General features: G+C 35.5%; 3 protein-coding genes across 3 annotated transcripts; 1 reads left to right on the plus strand and 2 right to left on the minus strand.

Moving 5' to 3' along the window:
* Window positions 1-47: 47 nt before the first annotated feature.
* Window positions 48-3,912, minus strand: LOC118058944 (purple acid phosphatase 2). Its single transcript, XM_035071750.2, has 8 exons — window positions 3,438-3,912; window positions 2,920-3,120; window positions 2,606-2,717; window positions 2,206-2,435; window positions 1,698-1,836; window positions 1,096-1,316; window positions 657-778; window positions 48-562 (listed from the first exon to the last, which is right to left on the minus strand). Exons 1-8 carry the CDS (start codon window positions 3,681-3,683, stop codon window positions 364-366), a joined length of 1,470 nt encoding a protein of 489 aa, XP_034927641.1. The 5' UTR covers window positions 3,684-3,912; the 3' UTR covers window positions 48-363.
* Window positions 3,913-8,358: 4,446 nt separating this feature from the next.
* LOC118058945 (cysteine protease RD19A) lies at window positions 8,359-10,946 on the plus strand. The gene is made up of 4 exons (XM_035071752.2): window positions 8,359-8,857; window positions 9,160-9,279; window positions 10,149-10,395; window positions 10,497-10,946. Exons 1-4 carry the CDS (start codon window positions 8,396-8,398, stop codon window positions 10,772-10,774), a joined length of 1,107 nt encoding a protein of 368 aa, XP_034927643.2. The 5' UTR covers window positions 8,359-8,395; the 3' UTR covers window positions 10,775-10,946.
* Window positions 10,947-11,728: 782 nt separating this feature from the next.
* LOC118058943 (V-type proton ATPase subunit a3) lies at window positions 11,729-19,240 on the minus strand. Its single transcript, XM_035071749.2, has 18 exons — window positions 18,940-19,240; window positions 18,510-18,554; window positions 18,160-18,282; window positions 17,967-18,074; window positions 17,370-17,480; window positions 17,075-17,248; window positions 16,194-16,331; window positions 15,772-15,879; window positions 15,563-15,670; window positions 15,284-15,432; window positions 14,415-14,568; window positions 14,037-14,197; window positions 13,714-13,920; window positions 13,406-13,589; window positions 13,229-13,312; window positions 12,837-13,030; window positions 12,458-12,517; window positions 11,729-12,348 (listed from the first exon to the last, which is right to left on the minus strand). Exons 1-18 carry the CDS (start codon window positions 19,090-19,092, stop codon window positions 12,144-12,146), a joined length of 2,466 nt encoding a protein of 821 aa, XP_034927640.1. The 5' UTR covers window positions 19,093-19,240; the 3' UTR covers window positions 11,729-12,143.
* Window positions 19,241-19,481: the final 241 nt, after the last annotated feature.

Genomic DNA, 19,481 nt, shown 5'->3' on the forward strand with positions numbered 1-19,481 from the left:
AAAAAAAAAAAAAAAAAAAAAACCATCAGTTAACAAAGCATAAGATCGAGAAAACTTCACTCTTTTCTATAAGGGAAAACAGAGAATCTGTAGCTGAGATGGACAGAGTACAAGATTGCACTACGAAAAGGTACAACTAAATTATTACGATGCGCTTTCCAAAGCACGTATTACGCTTTTTGTGTGTATCTTGCTGTATGATCTGATCTGCAAACAGTGTTTTTTGTTGTCACAGACGCTGAAAAGAGGGCCGGTGGAAGATTTGTGGTTGAGGTCCACTTCTCTAAATGAGAATTTTATTCCAGAAAGTTGACAAAAGATCACCCAGAAATGGGAACGAGAGAAACTAAAAAAACTATGTCATCACGGTTCAGAATTTGTTGAATCATCAACCGGATGCCAGTATCTGTTGTAGAACCACATGGTGTCAGCTTCCACAGCATATCCATCTTGATTGCGGTGCCAGCCATAGTAAGCATGGGTTCTGTTCTTGATATCGAAAATGGCATGTCCAAAACTGGCCTCGCGGTATGCTGAGTACTCTGGTTGTGGATACGTCATACTGCAGGACAACGAGGCAACGTTATATTTAACCATGGAAGCAAACTGGAAGATATATATCTGGGAATATGAGTTCTTTTATTCAATCTTCTTACTTTGTTGCTAAGCCTTCAAGATTTCCTCCATCGCCAATGGTGATGTAAACTGGGGCAGTTTGATCTCTTACCGGAACACACTTTCCGTTTACTATGTTGTATGCAATGTTCGATATGCGTTCCTGCAGAGACAGTAAACCATTGGTTACGGACAGAAGAGGTGCCAGAGTTTTACCTTGATAATGACTTCACATTCAAACCTAGAGTCTGATGGTTCTTTCTGATTGATAACAACAACAAATCTCTCCTCAATAACTTGATAGTTCGGAGAATCTCAAGTTAGATTAGTTTAAAGGATTTTCATTTCATGTCATTTGGAAGCAAAACCAAAACCGAAGCCAAACTAAGAAATCTTTACAAAACTTACAAGGTTTTTGAAAACATCTCAATAGAAACATGAACCTTATCACATGATTTATACGGGTCCAGGGACACTTACAGATCGTTCATAGGCATGAACATGACCAGCAAACACAACATCCACTTTGTACTGAACAAACCATCGCTCGTACATTACTCTCATGGTCTCTCCTTCCATGTAATGATAATTGTAGCTATTATACCACGGAGAATGCATAAGAACAATCAACCACGGTGTCTCACTCCTATTTACTTTTGGTAGCTCCTCTTCAAGCCATTTGTATTGAGGAGTGTATTTACCTAAAATCACGATGAAAAACAGATGCAATTACATAAGTACTGGTACACGATTATGGAATTGCATCATTGGAGTAACAAACATTTGGACAAAGCATGGAAATGCAGGAATTATACTTGATGTTTCAAAGATCTGAACGAAGGAATCAAAAGGATGACAGTGCAGGAATTATGGTAACCAATTAAACTAAATTTGAGCAGTGTACAAATCACGATGTTCCGAGGCCTTTCAGCAAGCAATGAAAAATATAATCATCTTGTAAAATATATCAACAAAAGATAGCAAGGACTGATGTTTGATAGAAACAAGTTCTACGGCATGCGCATGCACATTTTGGTCTTCCATCATTCTACGAGGACTTTAGAAAGGAGTAAAGCCCTTACCATATGCAGAGTATGAAGACAAGACAATGATGTAGGCTGAAGCCCTCTTGATTGAGTACCAAAAAGGAGCAGTACTTTGTGATGCTCTATAAGGGACATGGTAGCGGTGAGTAAAAGGCTTGAATGGTTTAGTTTCACCCTGCAAAAACAATACATTATTTTGCTATGAATTCGTTTTTCCAGCAGCTTCTGCACCCTCTATCAAACATACATATGGAAAAAAAGTGGACTGGAACCATAGATTAGTTGCCAAGCAAGATGATATAGCATCAAGCTTGTAATGGCTTTGAGAAGCAGCCCTGAGAATGGAGATCAACAATTTCTAAGAGAACAAAGTTGAAAGGATATGGGAAGCCATGGATTATCCGAAAGGTGTAAGATGAAGCATTTCCACCCTTAGAAAATAAGAAAATAGAAGATACCATCTCCTGTTGTCCTTCACATATTTCAGAAACGTTGAAACATATTATTCTTGGTTAAATGACAAACTATGGTGTGAGATGCTTACAATTTCTGGGGCAAAGTCAATCTCATGATTTCCTGCAGTCCATATCCAAGGTTGATAAGCAACACTTCTCTCTACAAACCTTCCCCATGTATCCCATCTCACATTGTCATGATTTGGATAGTTGTCGGCATAAGATAGGTCTCCAACAAACAGAACTGCTTGCCCTTTTGTTGGATTCTTTTCATAGTGAGTAAGTGTTGTGTTTGAATCATAACTCTGACCAAGATCCCCTGCAAATAAATCCCAATAATAAGGACAGAAGCACATGTAAGAACAAGAAAATCCTATCCTCTCAAAGAATCATACACCCTTGCAGGAAATACTGGAGCAAACTGCAGGTATGTCTGAACCATAATGCCAATAATATAAGCAAACAGAACCTATAGCAAGCCATACATACCTATGAGACCAAATGTATATGGGACATCAGGACCAACTGCAGGAGGAGTGGTAAGCCAGAATTTTCTTTCGGTGTGCCCAACCCCTACTACGTAGTAATATTTTGTGTTGAACTGCCACGGGAAGTCAAGTAATCAAAATCATACTCTAATTTTGTACAAAAAGGTGAAAATTTTCAATTAAAAGTCCAAATTCCAACTAATTTATTGAGGAACTAGAGGTTATCGATGCCAAACAGAACATAAACAGGGAGGGGGAGCTGGGAATGAAGCAAAATGAATACCAAATAGCATATCAGAAAATTTAGAAATTCACCTCTAAGTTTCTGATGGTACAGTGGTGAATGTAGCCAGACGTGTAATTGTAGAATTTATAGGTATAAACTTTGCTGTTAGCCTCCTCCTTTTGTTCGCTGTTTTCACTCCAGTAAATTACTTTCTTTGAACCTGGTTCATTAGCAGTGACCCACGACACTATAACTGCCTTGCCCACATGATCTCCTTGAGTTATATGAACCTGTATCAAAAACCACCCACATATCAAGAAATCAAGGAGAGTCCATCCACTGTTTCTATCAAGAAAATCAACAAAAGTCTAAGGAGAGAGTTCCCAAGATTCTAAGAAATAAAAAGGAATTAAAGATTTAAAATTCAGTTTTGCACTGAAAAAATGAAAGCTTTTCTTTGTTAATTGACAAACCCCACCTAAAGTATTGATAAGAAAAAGAAAATGCAAACTTTCCTTTAATCAAATATACAATACAATACCATAACTCACTTTTGAAAAGAACAAGAACAGAAAGAAATAAAAAAACACACAAAAAAATAATACACCTGTTGGGGAGCATTGTTGCCGGGAGGGACTCTGAAAACATCGCTATCAAGAGGCATATCAACAGTTTTCTCCACTTTCCTAACAAAACTACTGGTTTTGCCTCCATGACACAGCACAGGCGCGTTAAGAACCAAGAACAAAACTGCAAAAACAACGGATGAAGAAGAAGGAGAAGAGCCCATCCTCTTCAAATTAGAGTTCAACATCTTGTGCTTTCCACACTCAAAACCCTTTGACATATGCATGTATATATGTAGAAACGCTCGCCTGTTTTTAGATACACAGGAGTGTAGCGCTTACCATATACTACGGGGAATGTGCTTGGAATCTAATATCTATACCATGTTCTGCCAATAAACAAGTTTGAGGTCAACAAGTCTGAAAGCTTAACAAGGCAAGGGATAGAAATTTATGTATTTGTTGATGCAAGAAAATGCGAATATACGAAAAGAGGTAGTTCTTTTCTTTCAAGTAGGATGGAAATATAGTAAAGTTGACCCTGGAGTCACCGACGGGCCGTATCATGATAACGCTTATCTACGAAAGAAAAGGCCAGACAGGGTTCATTTCATTGATTCTTCTTCTCGAACCAAAAGTAAAAAAAAAAAAACAAAAAAAAAACAAAATAACATAAAAGAGATTTCAAAATAAATGCTCCTGCTCTTTTTGGTTGAGCTTTAGAAAGTCCATCAGCTTGTGTGTGTATCGAGGAAGAAGTGGTCTATGGAGGAAGCAAATTTACGTTACCATAATGGTACATACAGAGCCATCCGAATTCTAATGAATACTTTAGCGTTCTACGCGGTTGCTGGTTTAAATTTAGTATACCTCAACAAAAATTTAATTTTTTTTTTAGATTAATGTGAATACGTGAATTAATTTAAATGTATATTGACTGGTATTATAAATTATAAAATTAATAATTATATAATATTTCAATAATTTTAAAGTTTATGAGACTTCGTAACATTTAAAAAATAAATACACCCATCAAATTAATAAAAATTAACTCTAATTGTTGGAGATGTCGTCTTCGTTAATTTATTATATGGTTACAGAATTGGGGTTTGACCATTCGTTGTATCGCGAGAAGAATGCAATCAATCGCGAGGTTTTCGATAATATTTTTTTACTCGAACATAATGTCCATGATGGATGGACAGGATTATTTCACGAGATGATTAGAAGATCTTAAAATAATTTATATAGTAAAGTTCATTAAAGGAGTCACCGAAGTAATCCATCACTTTCCCACAATTGATGATTGTGATGGACTGAAATGATTGAAAAGAAGCTCCATAGATTTAAAAACCATGGCCGTATCAATCTTTCAGCTCCTTTCCTTGATCAAACTTGGAAGGAAAGTTTTCAAACCTAACCTCTGTGATTCTGCCAATCCATCAAATGAATCCCTGTAAAAACAAGTTCATCAGATTTACCTTTTTATTCATTATATTTCATCAATTTAACCTTGGAAGGATTGGATTTTAAACAATATAGTCTAGCCATACAGGGTAAGTTCATCACGGTGTATTAAAAATCCTGTTTGATTTGGTTGAATTGATGAAATATGACGAATATAAGACAAACTTGATGAATTGTTTATTGAAGGGCCTGTTCTGCTGAATTGAAACAAGTACAGGGACTAGACTGTGTTTTTCCATTTTGTTAATCTTGTTTCCAGTCTCATTTATGGCTTGTGGTCCACACGCAGAACCAAGGGCAGAGAAGGCACTCAGAATGGAGTCACAATGGACAGCCACTGGCGTGAATTGGTGAAAAAAGGCGCCGGCAGGGGACCAGCATCGGTCGTTGACTTTCTGACGTTAAAACGACTGGACTACGTTCATCAGACTCCTCCATGCCCCGAATACCAAGTAACCCCCACCTAGCCAGTGCTTTACTGCCTTCTTTATGCTTACCTCTCTCGAGTTTTTTTTTTAAATTTATCATTTAAATATATATATATATATATATATATATTAAAAATAAAAAATAAAAAAAAAATAGCACAATGTATAGAATATACAGATAAATATGACAGTTTAGTTCAGAGAGTAGCAATCGAATTTCTCAATTTGTAAAATGATCTTATATAATTTATAAAAAATAAAAAAATATATCAAAGTCACAACAAAACTCCAATAATTATATTATCAATATTATTAAAAAAAAACTTCCATGAAATAAATTTAATAACATTAAAAATATTTTAAAAAATCAAAATTATATTATTTTATTACTAATAGTATTGAATTTATCTTATCAAAATCTTTATAATAATACCAGCATCGTCATGATCGAAACTTCTTATTACTTTTTCTCCGTCAAGGCAACTTTACTCTCTATGACAGTATCATGGTTATTTACGGGCTATCGACGTTTTAAACGATGAAAGGACAAGCCAATTATTCTTTTTTCTTTTTTTAAACGAAGATACATAAGAGTACTTTGCACGGGGAGCATGGTAACCTGGAGGAACTTGGAAAACACGACTATGGAGAGCCATATCAACGCCCTTTTCCACTGCACTAATGAAGCTGCTTGTTCTGCCTCTGCTGCGCGACAGTGTGTTTGAGATTTTGATTATAATTGATTTTTAAAATATTTTTTATTTAAAAATATATTAAAAATATATATATATATATATATATATATTTTTAGAAATTATTTTTGATATCAGGAATATCAAAATGGTAAAAAAAAAACAAAAAAAATATTAATTTAAAGTAAATAAAAAATAAAATAATTTTAATTTTTTAAAAAAAAACATTTTGATTTATTAGAGCTCAGCAACCATTTTTAGCTCATTAGGCTGCATTTCTGCTGTTCTTAAATATATCTGAGCCCTTTTATTGTAATCTAAGCCAAAGGCCCAACAGCGATACCGAGCTCTTCGAGGTTCAGGCTGCATTTCGGATGTTGATAAAAACTTCGGCCCTGTCACTGTAATCCAGAGCAAGGCCCAAGAGTTCTAAACCCAGTGAGCAATTCAAGTAACATGTGGTTTGAGTAAAGTTTTACTAAATTCCAGCACCATACTCTTTTGATGATGTCTCGCGTAGTAAATGCAATAGCTCCTCGTATTGTTTCAAGCTTGAGTCTAGAGAAAGTTGCGTTTTTTTTTTTTTTCTTTTTATTGTAAATACAGGTGTGGGTATTTTTATCATATTTCTTGCTCAAGAATTAAACATAATTAGAGTAGACCGAGGTTGATGTCATAATACATCAACTAAATTTTTTTTTTAAGGTTAATCGATAGTTAATAAGGTTCATCCTATTTCATAATTCAATCAATTTAAACTTGAAGGCCAGCATTTATGAAAAATTAAGATTATTTATATATATAAAAAAGCTTAACCTTGATTGAAATTAAAATACATCCAGGACTTTGTTCTGAACAAAAGCCCAGCCCAGCCCAGCCCTCAAGCCTTCCCTGGATCAAAAGCCCATTTCCAAACTCCACGACGAACACACTTTTTATACCCAAATATATCCAGGACGTAACTGAAGAAACATAGATTAGTTTCCCACCAAAAAGCCGAACCTACCATTCAATCCAGCACTCCACTTCTACCACGTGTCCTTCTGCTATTGCCCATCCGCTGCCCTTTCTCCTTAAGCAAACTCAAAAGGCAAAACCCACGTTACCGTCTGTTAGCTTTAAAGCACCGCCCATCTCCCTCTCTACGTATATTAGTACAATCGTATTTATACCATATGATTTGGAACCAAAACCATCCATGGTCCTTGAAGTTTCAACATATACCCATGGATCAAAATAATTCAATAATAAAAGAGATAAAATCAAGAAGTTGCCCAATCCATCACCGATCTTACTCCTTTTAAAACCCTATTTATTTTTGCTATAGTTTTAAAACCTGATTTGGTTAGGTAGATCAACCGGAAAACCTGGGATTTGAATCGGGTCGGCTTTAAAAAAAAAAAAAAAAGACACAACCCGGGGTGACCTGGCAAGACCCGATTACAACTTGTTGACTTTTTTTTTTATTATTAAAATGACATCATTTTAATTTTAAAAAAAAATTGACCTGGACGACTCGATCAAAACCCAAAACCTGGGCCTTGGACCGAGTTTAAAAAACATGGTTTTTACATTTTAAAACTGTTTTTGAAAAAAAAAATATATTTTTATTTTTTTAGTGTTTTCATATTTTTTTATGTGCTGATATTAAAAATATATTTTTTTTTATTTTGATGTATTTTTAACTGAAAAATACTTCAAAAAAAAACGATTACCGCACTTTCAAACACTACTAAAATCTCAACAAATTAACTATAATTATCCGTTGTAGGGCTCACCCGTTATAAAATTAAAAGTAGAGGTTCGAATTTGATCTAATCTAAACTAGAGACACGGATATTGATACACGAGGGATGATATAATTAAAAGTATGGTTTAAAATTCAAAACCCGAGCCTTGAACCGGGTTTAAAAACTATGGTTTTTACATCTCAAAAGTGTTTTTTGAAAAAAAAAATTTTTTTTAATTTTTTTGGTGTTTTCAGATTTTTTTATATGTTGATATTAAAAATATTTTTTTTATTTAATGTATTTTCAAGTAAAAAATACTTCAAAAAATAACGACTACCACACTCTCCAACACTATAAAAATCTCGGTAAATTAACTACAATTATCCGCTGTAGGGCTCACCCATTATAAAATTAAAAGTAGATTAATCTAAATTAGAGACACGGATATTGATACACGAGGGATGATATAATTAAAAGTAGAGGGTCGAATTTGATCTAATCTAAACTAGAGACACGGATACTGATACACGAGGGATGATATAATGAATCCACGTAATCTGTATCCCAATCCGTATCGGATTCGTATATTATACGTCTAACAATAACCAACAAACAAGTATATTTTTCTATAAAAGACCCTCCTATGTCAAGGCATCGCCATTACCTGATTTTCAATCCAACAATGTCTCTCAACCTCTCTCTCTTTCTCATCCTCTCTCTCCTCTTTATCTCCGCTATTTCTGCGGAGACATTCAACGGTGATGATTCCCTGATCAGACAAGTTGTTGAAGGTCAGGATGAATCATCACCAAACCTGTTGACCGCAGAGCAGCATCACTTCTCGCTATTCAAGAGAAAATTCAAGAAATCATACCTTTCACAAGAAGAGCATGATTACCGGTTTTCCGTATTCAAGTCTAATCTGAGACGCGCGGCGCGTCATCAGAAATTGGACCCAACAGCGAGTCATGGTGTGACACAGTTCTCCGATTTGACATCGGCTGAGTTTAGAAAGCAGGTTTTAGGTTTAAGGAAGTTGAGGTTGCCTAAGGATGCGAATAAAGCTCCGATTTTGCCTACTAATGATTTGCCTGAGGATTTTGATTGGAGAGAGAAAGGAGCTGTTGGCCCTGTTAAAAATCAGGTTTTTTATGATTTGATTTTTTTTTTGTCTTATGTTTGTTTGTTTGTGGGAAGTGGCTATCTTTTGTTTTTTCTTGGTCGGGTCGGATCTTTGGTACGCCATCCATGGGCTGGTGTGGAAATTTCTCTCAGAATATTCCATTATTTTTGTGTATATTTTTTCAGATTTTAGGCGGGGAAGTTACGTGTTGGCTTTCATTAATTTTTTAAAACTTTAGCCGCGATTTATGTTTATTGATGATTTATTTTTTTGGGGTTAAGGTTATTGATGATGATGTTGATTTTTTGATTTGTTGGGGTCAGGGTTCGTGTGGGTCATGCTGGAGTTTTAGCACTACAGGAGCTTTGGAAGGCGCACATTTCCTTGCTACTGGAGAGCTTGTTAGCCTTAGCGAGCAGCAGCTTGTGGATTGCGATCATGAGGTATTTCATCCTAGTTTTGTTTTTTCGCAAATTAATTCAAGTTGTTTTTAAAAATCATAAATATGTTTGGTTAGAAATAACATTTGACTTGAAAAGGTATTTTAGAAAATCGAGTAAAAATTTAGGGGAATTAGCTCAATATTTCATTATATGTTAGATCTAATCTATCTCTACAAATTTAATTGCTTCCAATTTGTCTTTATATTTTTATTTCGTTCTCCAATAGATATTTTAGCACAATTCTAACATAATTTATTAAAAAAAATAATGAATTTTAACATCACTCGGTGTCAATTTGCATAAAAATATCTTCTAGAATTAGGTTGGATGATGAACTATGATATAAAGATAAGTTGAAATAACTTAATAGGGTCAAATGCGAGACTAAAACTAAAATATAAGGATATGTTAGAGCTAATTTAACCTATGAATTTTAACTTGCATCAAATTTTTTCTTTAAAAAAATTGTTTTGAGTCATTATTTATCAGCTATTATTCGAACTTAAAATCATTTCAACTTATTTTTCTCACAAGTTATTTATAAAAAGCAATTTTTGGATTATGACTTTAAGTCAAAAGTTATAATATAAAAGTTATAATTCCGGAAAGATGTTTATGATTTTAAGTTCACTCAATAACTAGGCATGCGCGGATTCAATATTTTCTAAATCCTGCAGTTCCCTGCTGATGGTTCAATGTATGCAGAGACTGGTTAATTAGTTGACATGATACCTGGAAAGGATTTTCTTTTGATGAGAAATAAAGAAATGGACTGATTGTTTGGATAAACATGATGTGGGACACAAGTTGCTGCGCTTAGATATTTATTGGTTGTTTATTCTCTAAATTAAGCCCGCGCCTGTGTGCAGTGTGATCCAGAGGAACCAGGTTCATGTGACTCTGGGTGCAATGGTGGGCTGATGAATAGTGCCTTTGAGTATACTCTCAAAGCTGGTGGTCTCATGCGTGAGGAAGACTATCCGTACACCGGAATGGATCGTGGTGCTTGCAAATTTGACAAGGAAAAGGTTGCTGCTGGAGTGGCCAACTTTAGCGTGGTGTCCCTTGATGAAGATCAAATTGCTGCAAATCTTGTGAAAAATGGTCCCCTTGCAGGTAAATTGACTTGATTTTCATTGATTGAGCGATCGATTTTCTTTTGACGACCACAATTCTAGTATTTAGTTGTGGCTAACCCTTGCTGTGTTCTAATTCAGTGGCCATCAATGCTGTGTTCATGCAAACATACATTGGAGGAGTTTCATGCCCATATATTTGCTCAAGGAGGTTGGATCATGGAGTGTTGCTGGTGGGATATGGTTCGGCTGGCTATGCTCCCGTCAGGATGAAGGAGAAGCCATACTGGATTATCAAGAACTCATGGGGAGAAAGCTGGGGAGAGAATGGATTCTACAAAATCTGCAAGGGTCGCAATATTTGCGGAGTAGACTCCATGGTCTCAACTGTTGCTGCCGTGCAGACCAGCTCCCTGTAGGGATATCCTAACTATGCTGCTACCTTGTTGCTTTGTAAATAAGGATTTAACACTACTACAAGTTATATATGCCCCCCCTTGAACTATCTGCCTGTCATTTCCCATGTCTTCAGTTTGCAAGAACATCTACCCTATTTATTAATCTTGTCTTCTGGTGCAACCCCACCTTTTTAAGACTTGCAATGTTTTCTCTTATTTCATTTATTTTGCTGTCATGTCACCAAAGCGCTCACGAACGATCTCTACAACGCGACAGCATCCTCTCGTTACCCAGTGGTATTCTACCGATCACAGCCCAAATTTGAAGATTCATTCGTTAAGTTCTCTCTCTCACAACTATTGTTTCTTATGCCCGAAAACGGAAAAAAGCTTGACAATGAGCAAAAAAATTTACTGCTGCGACTAAACAGTTAAATCATCAGATTCGAATGTTTGATGTTCCCAAGGACACTTTCGTGAGGGGAACTTGATTTGAACAGATGCCATAAACCCTCCAAATGCCTATGGTTGAAGCAAAACATATTAACGACCAGTGACACAATAGAAAATCGAAACTTCTTCTTGTTTGATGAGCAAATAGCAAACCTCACATGCTTTTCAAAATATTTTTATTTAAAAATATATTAAAATACTATTTTTTTTATTTTTAAAATTTTATTTTTAAGACCAGAATTTTAAAACATTTTAAAAAAATAATTTAAAACAATTTTTTTTTTTTTTTGAGAAGTACAGGGCCACACAAACAAGCAACACTTCATCCTCGGGTCTGGTTCGGTTCTATTAGCAGCGACGGGATTGTTGTCAAGTCCACCAGCATGATGATAATACATAAATTTTCCAATTAGAGTACAATAGAATTACAGTAAAACTTGCTTTGAAAAATATTTTATACTTAAAAAATAAATCTTAAAAAAATATTTTTTAAGATTTATTTTTTAATATCAACATGTAAAATAATAAGAAATTTAATTTTTTATTTATTTCAAGAACACCGCCTAAATACAAGCAGATAAGTCTGGTTTTCCGCATACAACTTTATTGTGTCTTTCCACATACTAATAATAGCGGGAGTTTAAATAAATCAAATAACCTTATTACTACACCTGGCCATAGCAGCCATCACATACATAAAGCAACTTTCCTCTAGGAAGCTGCCTGGTCCCTTCAATAACAAATAAGGATTGGACAAGAGATAAATAAAGGATTAGACAAAGCGAAGCAAGGCTCCAAGAATAGAAGCTCCCTCAAACTCCCCGCAAAATACCAAATCACCTCTCATCATGTTCAAATGAAAAAACCCAAACAAATCCATGCTCATACACAGTGGATTCCCGTCTTTGGCAGCAACTATGATTTTATATCAGTGCCATCATTCATCCTCATCATTTACCAATGCAAATGAAAAGGGATAAAACTTGTAACCATCTCCCTCGTAGAATTTGTTTTGGAATTCCACCCAGTGCAGACGCAAGGCATGCAAGAAGGCACTAAGAGTTTCCATCACCAGCAACACACCGACGGTCGCGAAAATAAAGACGATGGCTCCAATAACAAGGATAAAAATATTGTGGTACCTATGGCACATGTAAAGCACAATGTTAGCTAGCATCCAATTTGAGTATAGGTCATTGGTGTGTGGCGTTTATAAGTCAAGCAGCAGCATCATCATAAGTGTTAACATACCCCCAAGCAAGGAGAAGGACCTTCTCATAGAATACACTAGACAACTCCGAGTGCGCAAGACTGCAAAAAAAGAGGCAACATAAAGCATACAATTAGCTCGCTAACTATTAAATAAAAAGAAGATGACCTTTTAGGAAATATATAGAGAAATGACTACAGTGAACTATGTGGGACCATATCTAAGGGTGGGATTCGACATCATTGAAAGGATAAGGAAACTTCCGTTTGCACAGCTTTTATCAAGAGAATATATACAGTGCTCATCAAGAACAATCATGCATGCAGAATTACACAAATTTTGAAATGTAATAGTTACATGCAAGATTGAATTCTAAATTTGAACTCAAATGATGCAGAGCTTCATTTCCTAATGGCATACCTGAGGGCCCATAAACGAAGATAGGAAGCTGTGTTTGAGACTGCTCCAAGTACAAACTCAATGGTATGTATCATCTGATGTACGAAAACTTCACTGAATTCAAATTCCTCGTGACCATGTGAATCATGGTTTGTCTCCAACTGAAGTGACTCCTCAGTGCTCTGAAGTGGTGTGTATGATTCACCTTGGTGCCTCTGGGAGAAACTTTACAATCAGAACTCATGGAAAGAGAGAAAGAAGTGCAATGCTCTTGTTTATTATTTGCAAGTGTGCATACATACACGCATACAAGAGAATGGGGTATAATGTTCTTGTTTATTATTTGCATACATGCTTATATATATAAACTTTAATCATATTGAGAAACTTGGGAGTTGAGAACAGTATCATACAGCTTCGTGTTGCTTCTTCAAAAGGAAAGGCTTTGGGAGCAGCATCCATGGTACCGACACAAGGGCCAATAGTAATAGCACAAGCTGAAAACCGAACATACAAAACAAATTAGTAGAATGGCTACATCTCATATACATGTAAGGTAAAGTAAAAGGCAGCAAAAAATATGAGTCAACCTGCACAGTTTTTTGCCTAGGAAAAAGCTGATTTTCTCCCAACTCGTCTGTTGGACTCAGGAACATGTATATCATTACATGGTACAGGTCAGCTTGTGAACCAGTAGACCACTTCACAATGATAAGGAGTGATAAATAGCCAAACAAACTGTTTAAAAATATCATTTGGGGGATAAATTGGAACCTGAAAAATGCATGAAAAATGTCACCCTTAGAAATACCATGCCATCTTTCGAACTCCAGCAAAAAAATTGAAATAAATTTAAAGATGCTGAAGCAGCCAGCATCCTAGTTTTTCCAAAACTTACCAGATATTCAAGCTGTTTTTAAAGTATGTTGCATTGAAATAACTCAATATGATTCCAAGGTTCATTTGAGCAACCCCAAGAAGGATTGACATTTTCATCTTCAGAGAGTTGAGAAAAGGCAGCTCACTGCGGCTGCCATGCCATACAGGATCTACACCAAATGGGTAAGTGGGGCGCACTTTTATCAAACCCTCTGTGGTAGCATCCCTGAAAAACAAATAGTTCGAAGGGGACTGAGAGTCTGAGACTGTCATATAAAAATTGAAAGAGCACACTAAATGAAGATTTTTGTAGCAGGTTTATAAAAGGTGCAAGGCATACACCTGCAAGAGAGATCACGGCATGCATATGCTGATGGAGCAAATAGTTCGAAGGGGACTGAGAAGAATTCATTATAGATAAGACCAGTGTAAATCGAGAAGAGTGCCATCATCAAAATAACATAACGACCACCAAAGGTCATTTCAGTGATATCTCCAAGTTTCTGATGCACAAAAGACATAATTATATTAGATGCTAACTGCAGGGAAGCACATAATCTAGAAAAAACAAGCACACAAAAAATGGCAATCTTTAACAAAAAGTCAAATCCTGATAGTAAGAGAAGTCAACATTCAATGACTTTACAGAATAAAGCAATAACCAAGCTAGGCATAAAAGTTAAAAATGTCTGTCAACCATCAAAGATACCCAGAGATTACCTGGCTAGAAAGTTTCTTTTCCCTGATTATGAAGACAAATGCTGCGAGCAACATGCAAATTCCATGTCCCCAATCACCAAACATGACGGCAAAAAGAAAAGGGAATGTAACTATAGTGTACACACCGGGATTTGCTTCTTGATACTTTGCCACCCTGCCATCATGTAAAACCAAAACATCTTTTTTGTATTTATTGATTTCATTTGAAGGATGAAAACCGGCATACAGCAAATGAATGTTTGGGTGCACATGCACACACGCATCTATGAGTCCATACATGCAACCAAATGCTATATTTAACAGCAAACTATACATTGGGACTGTACAGAAAATAGGGAGGCATCTTACCTCGTCATCTAACTAAATCTAATTATATGTAAAACTGAACCTATTCTATACATTAGGATTGTGCATATGCAGCTAGTTTAGATCATTTTACATGACATGGGACTAACACATATGATGCCATTATCAATTTACATGAAGTAAACAGTGGTAAGATGTGCATTACTCCTACCAAAGTTGTTAATGGACTGGATTTTAGACCTAAGCTCAGTTGATCTGACCTAGTTCAGGGTGTATAAACCCTAAATTTCATGTCATTTGATTACTTTTAATCAGTTATTTCCGATGCATTCTTTATAGTTAGGAACGTATTAGAAATTTTATATAATTCAAGGAGTAACTACCAATAGTTACTTCATGAGACTACCACACGCACGCACGCACGCACGCGCACGCGCACGCATAATTCTCTCCTAGTAACATATAGCTAAATTTCATGATTTGAAAATAAGTTTAAGACGATAAATGGAAAAAAATCAAAACTAATTAGGCTACTTCAAGAATGGTCTTGGAGTGAAACTCACCCATATGCATCAACAATATCTTGAAAAGCAGAAGTAAACTTGTTTGTGCGAAAATATGTTGGTGGCAACTCTGTTGTATGCAAAATCTGGAAAATTGTTCCAACTTGTGAGTTGGAATCAAATGCAGCTCGCTGCAATGCATCCTGGATCTGCAGACATCAAGTTGAAACTTGTTTTATATGCAATCCAATGCAAGAGTTTCATAGCATGTATTAGTTCAGAAATAGGATTCACGATCACCCAAAACATTCCCCATTAAAATTTAGTGTCAGAATTTACCTGCTTTGTACCAAAAACAGGACTCCACCCCTCAGCAACAAGACACTTCTTGGTCACATCAAGGCTGAGCATGTTCAAAGTGTGGTAGATGGATTTCTCCTTCCTCACCTTCACCAGTTTGAAAAGATTGTTAATGACAGAACACGATAGAAAGAGTGAAATTATCATATATGTAAAATCAAAATGAGTTATTATAACTTTGAACAGACCAAAGTATTCCACTGCACAAACTGATCACCAATAGTCTGCAACAAATGACTCCTGTGAAACAATCCTGCATCTATAGCTACCTTCATCTCAGAGATTCTTCCTGAAACCTGAAATTTTAAATGATTAAACATATCATACCCAATCAAAAAAAAAAAAGCAAAACTTTTAATGGCAAACGCATAAAGCAATTGAAAAATGTCTGATCATAACAATCAAGATATATGGACAAAATGAAAGTTTAAGATGTTCGGAGGGAAATGAAAATATCAAGACTTGGATAGAAGCATGCAGCAGCTTCCTGGATAAACAAAAGATAGAAAAGAAACAAGCAAGCAGCAGTGTGGCAAGACTTGAAAATAACAAAACTTGCAACTGGTCATTAAAACGAGAGTGAAACATCTGACAAAAGCACAACACATACTTCGGAGATCATTTGAATTTGTTTTCCAAAATCCTCAGTGAAAGGGTAGCGATTTGCACCAAAAGCTTCACATATTTTTAGTATTTTGGTCTTTGCCTTCTCTCCCGAATAAAAGACAACAAATACATTCTTCTCAACCTGTAGACATTTACAAGTCAGAAACAAACATATTAATGCGGTAGACAAAATTAGGTGACAATTGAATTCATTTTCTCCAAGAAGTCTACAATACATGCACCAAACAATTAATAAAGCATAGTATTTGTGAATTTAAGATAACTCAACATAGTCCTTGCATTTTAACATAGCCCTTGCATTTTAAGTAGAAATCTTACAAAATATTCACTACTGGATTCAAACAAACAAGTGATTCATATACTAAAAAGGCAATTAGCAAGGTAAAATTAGTAATTGATTTGATTTGATTTGATTTTGATACTTTAAACAATTTACACGAAGAAGTATCACGTCATCATAGAGCCAAAGCATTTAGTGAGCCTCTTCGATAGCGGCCTTCTAACAATCAGGACTGTATAAGTATCTATACATCGTTAAAGAGAACACCATGCAAACTTCTGATATATCATACATGGCTGCCTATTATAAGATAGCATGGGTGTGAGCAGTGCACAGGACTTGTACAAATGGGTGGAGAAGTTCAGTAACATTACATTAAGAGATTAAAATTGATAATTACAATTGAGCTAGAGTAACAGAGATGAAATGATTACAAGATGTGTTACTGCAGTTACTTTATTACCTTTTGTTTCTGTGTCATGGATACGTGAGTGTATCTGTGTAAGCAGCTTATCATCATGCTTATTGCTAAACAAAAGTTACATGAAGAATAAAATGTTCAGCAGAAATGCAAGCAAACTAACCTTCTCTCCAGAAACAGGATCAACAACAGGTTCCTCAACGGCAGCCTGCCTGATGTACACATTGCCCCTAGTAGCACGAAATATAATTCTTTCAAATGGCATGGACTTTTCTTTGAGAACAAGGCCAGTGATAAACCCCAACTTTACTTGTTTTGATGACTCGTTCAATATTTCCTACAGAATAGCCAGTCAACTATTATAGTTACAAATACAAAAATGAGGATAAAGTAACACTGGTGTACTAAAAAGAGGATAAAGTGACATTGATATGCTAACAAGTAGTTGGAACTCCTACTTTGTCCTGTAATAAAGGAGTATCTAGCGATTCTTCACCAGTTTGTTGGGATTCCAATTCCTTTTGCAGAGCAGTTGCATTCCTAAGGGCGGAAGAGAAAAACTCACCAGCCTACAAGAAAAAAATCATTGTCTTGATTATTACCCATACATAATTGAAGTTCTGATGAGAAAAGGTTCAAAGTAGGACCGTGCATGATTATGAAACAACTTCAAATTTCATAATGGCAGAATATGAAGTCCTTGAGACATAAAATCTAAAAATGGATGCCTGTTACATAACATTGTATGACTTAATAAATGAAAAATGTATTGAGAGCAGACATAAAATTAATCAAAATGGATGCCTGTTACACAACATTACATGACTTAATAAATGAAAAGTGTATTAATAGCATTTTGACTTGAAATTCTATAACACTTGAGTAACACGCATCACAAGATCTACACAAGGAAATAACAGGAACTATGAAACTTCGGCAAAACCAATCATGACATGTCTAAAAATTATCATAAGTTCCAGCTTCTCCATGGTATATCAAACCATGCTAATAGAAGAATGATTATCACAGGGCCACAACAGGAAAGAGAGCCATACCTTGTTGAGGACAAGCTTATATTCCACAAGCTCATTATAAGAGCGCTGTAATTTTTCATTATTTGCATTCATTTCAACCAGCTCTGCCTCGAGTTCCCCAAGTTTAACCTATGGCACCCAAAACCATGCAAAACAGTATGAGCCCTGACCCATCTAAAGCATTTCTAGCAGTATATTCAACTTTGTAGCATACCTCTAGGTCATCCACATCAATTTCAGTTTGGGCACCAGGCTTAGTCAAAGGTGTAATACCTGCCTTCACCATTTGTTCCTTGAAAAACCGTAGCTTCCGTGCCATCTCTCCAAATTTTTTGATCTTGCAAGAAGAAAAAAATCAAAATTTCCACAGCTAAATCTTACTTCATTACCAGGCATAAAATGGATTCATATAACTAATATCTAAGGTACTGAAAAAAAAAAATTCTACACTGGCAAATGCAATCAGATACTCATGGTAGTGATTAACAGGACCATGTGCATTTAGAATTCTTCGTAAAATCAAAATACTCAAGAGCACAGAATGAACACGGAACATAAACACACCTGAGCAGCATAAGTTCTCTGAAATGGACTCTTATCTGGATTGAGCTGCAAACAGAAAATAAGAGCAGAATAAAAGCTGAATATTACTTATCAAATCAATCAAATCACGTTCTTCCACTAGCAATCCCAAAATAAACAATCTTGTATCTAAAAAACCAAAAACCCTAACAAAAACAAAATATAGGAGTTGTAGTCTCTATTGAACTCCAATTTATTCTCCATATAACCAATAAGAGTTCACAAAATCACATTTCGTATTTCGATTTAGTTACCATTAAATTACAAATAAAAAAATTACCATCTGCACTGAAAACAACAGAGAATAATAAGAAATCGAATTCAATAAATTAACAAAAAAAAACATCTGATGGAAGAAGACAGGGAGAGATAGACAAAATTAGAGGGCGAGGATAGAATAATGTGTACGGACGTCTTTGAATTGGAGGAGACCGAGGTCGCCGAGATAAGAGACGGTGTGATGAGCAGATTCGATAGGGATAATAAGCTGCACCAATTGCATCGCTTCTGACCTGAACAGATCCATCGGCGGACAGCATCCTCCTCCTGCTCTTGCCTCCGCCATTTCCTCTCCTCTCCTTGATTCGATTTCTCTCTCTGTATCTCGCAGCTCACAGAGATTGATTGAATTTTTTTTTTTTAATTTACCGGCTTGGTGATTTTTTTTTTAAGACGTGAGAGGACAGAATACAGAGGGAGATGAGTGATGTCGTTTTTCCCACTTCTGTTTGCTTCTAAACTAGCTGCCACGTCCTTCCTTACATGATTTGTTTTGTTTACGATTCTGTCCTTGGGTTATTTTACCTGTTGCGTGGTTTTTTGTTTTTAAATTAATTATTTTTTTATATTTAATAATATCCTGAAACATAAATGGAAATATATTTTCTAATATTTTATTATGTTATAAAAAGTAAATTGAAAAATAATATATTAAATTTTAACTTAATTTTTAAA

Source organism: Populus alba, chromosome 9 (assembly GCF_005239225.2).
Source record: "Populus alba chromosome 9, ASM523922v2, whole genome shotgun sequence".
Taxonomy (NCBI): Eukaryota; Viridiplantae; Streptophyta; class Magnoliopsida; order Malpighiales; family Salicaceae; genus Populus; species Populus alba.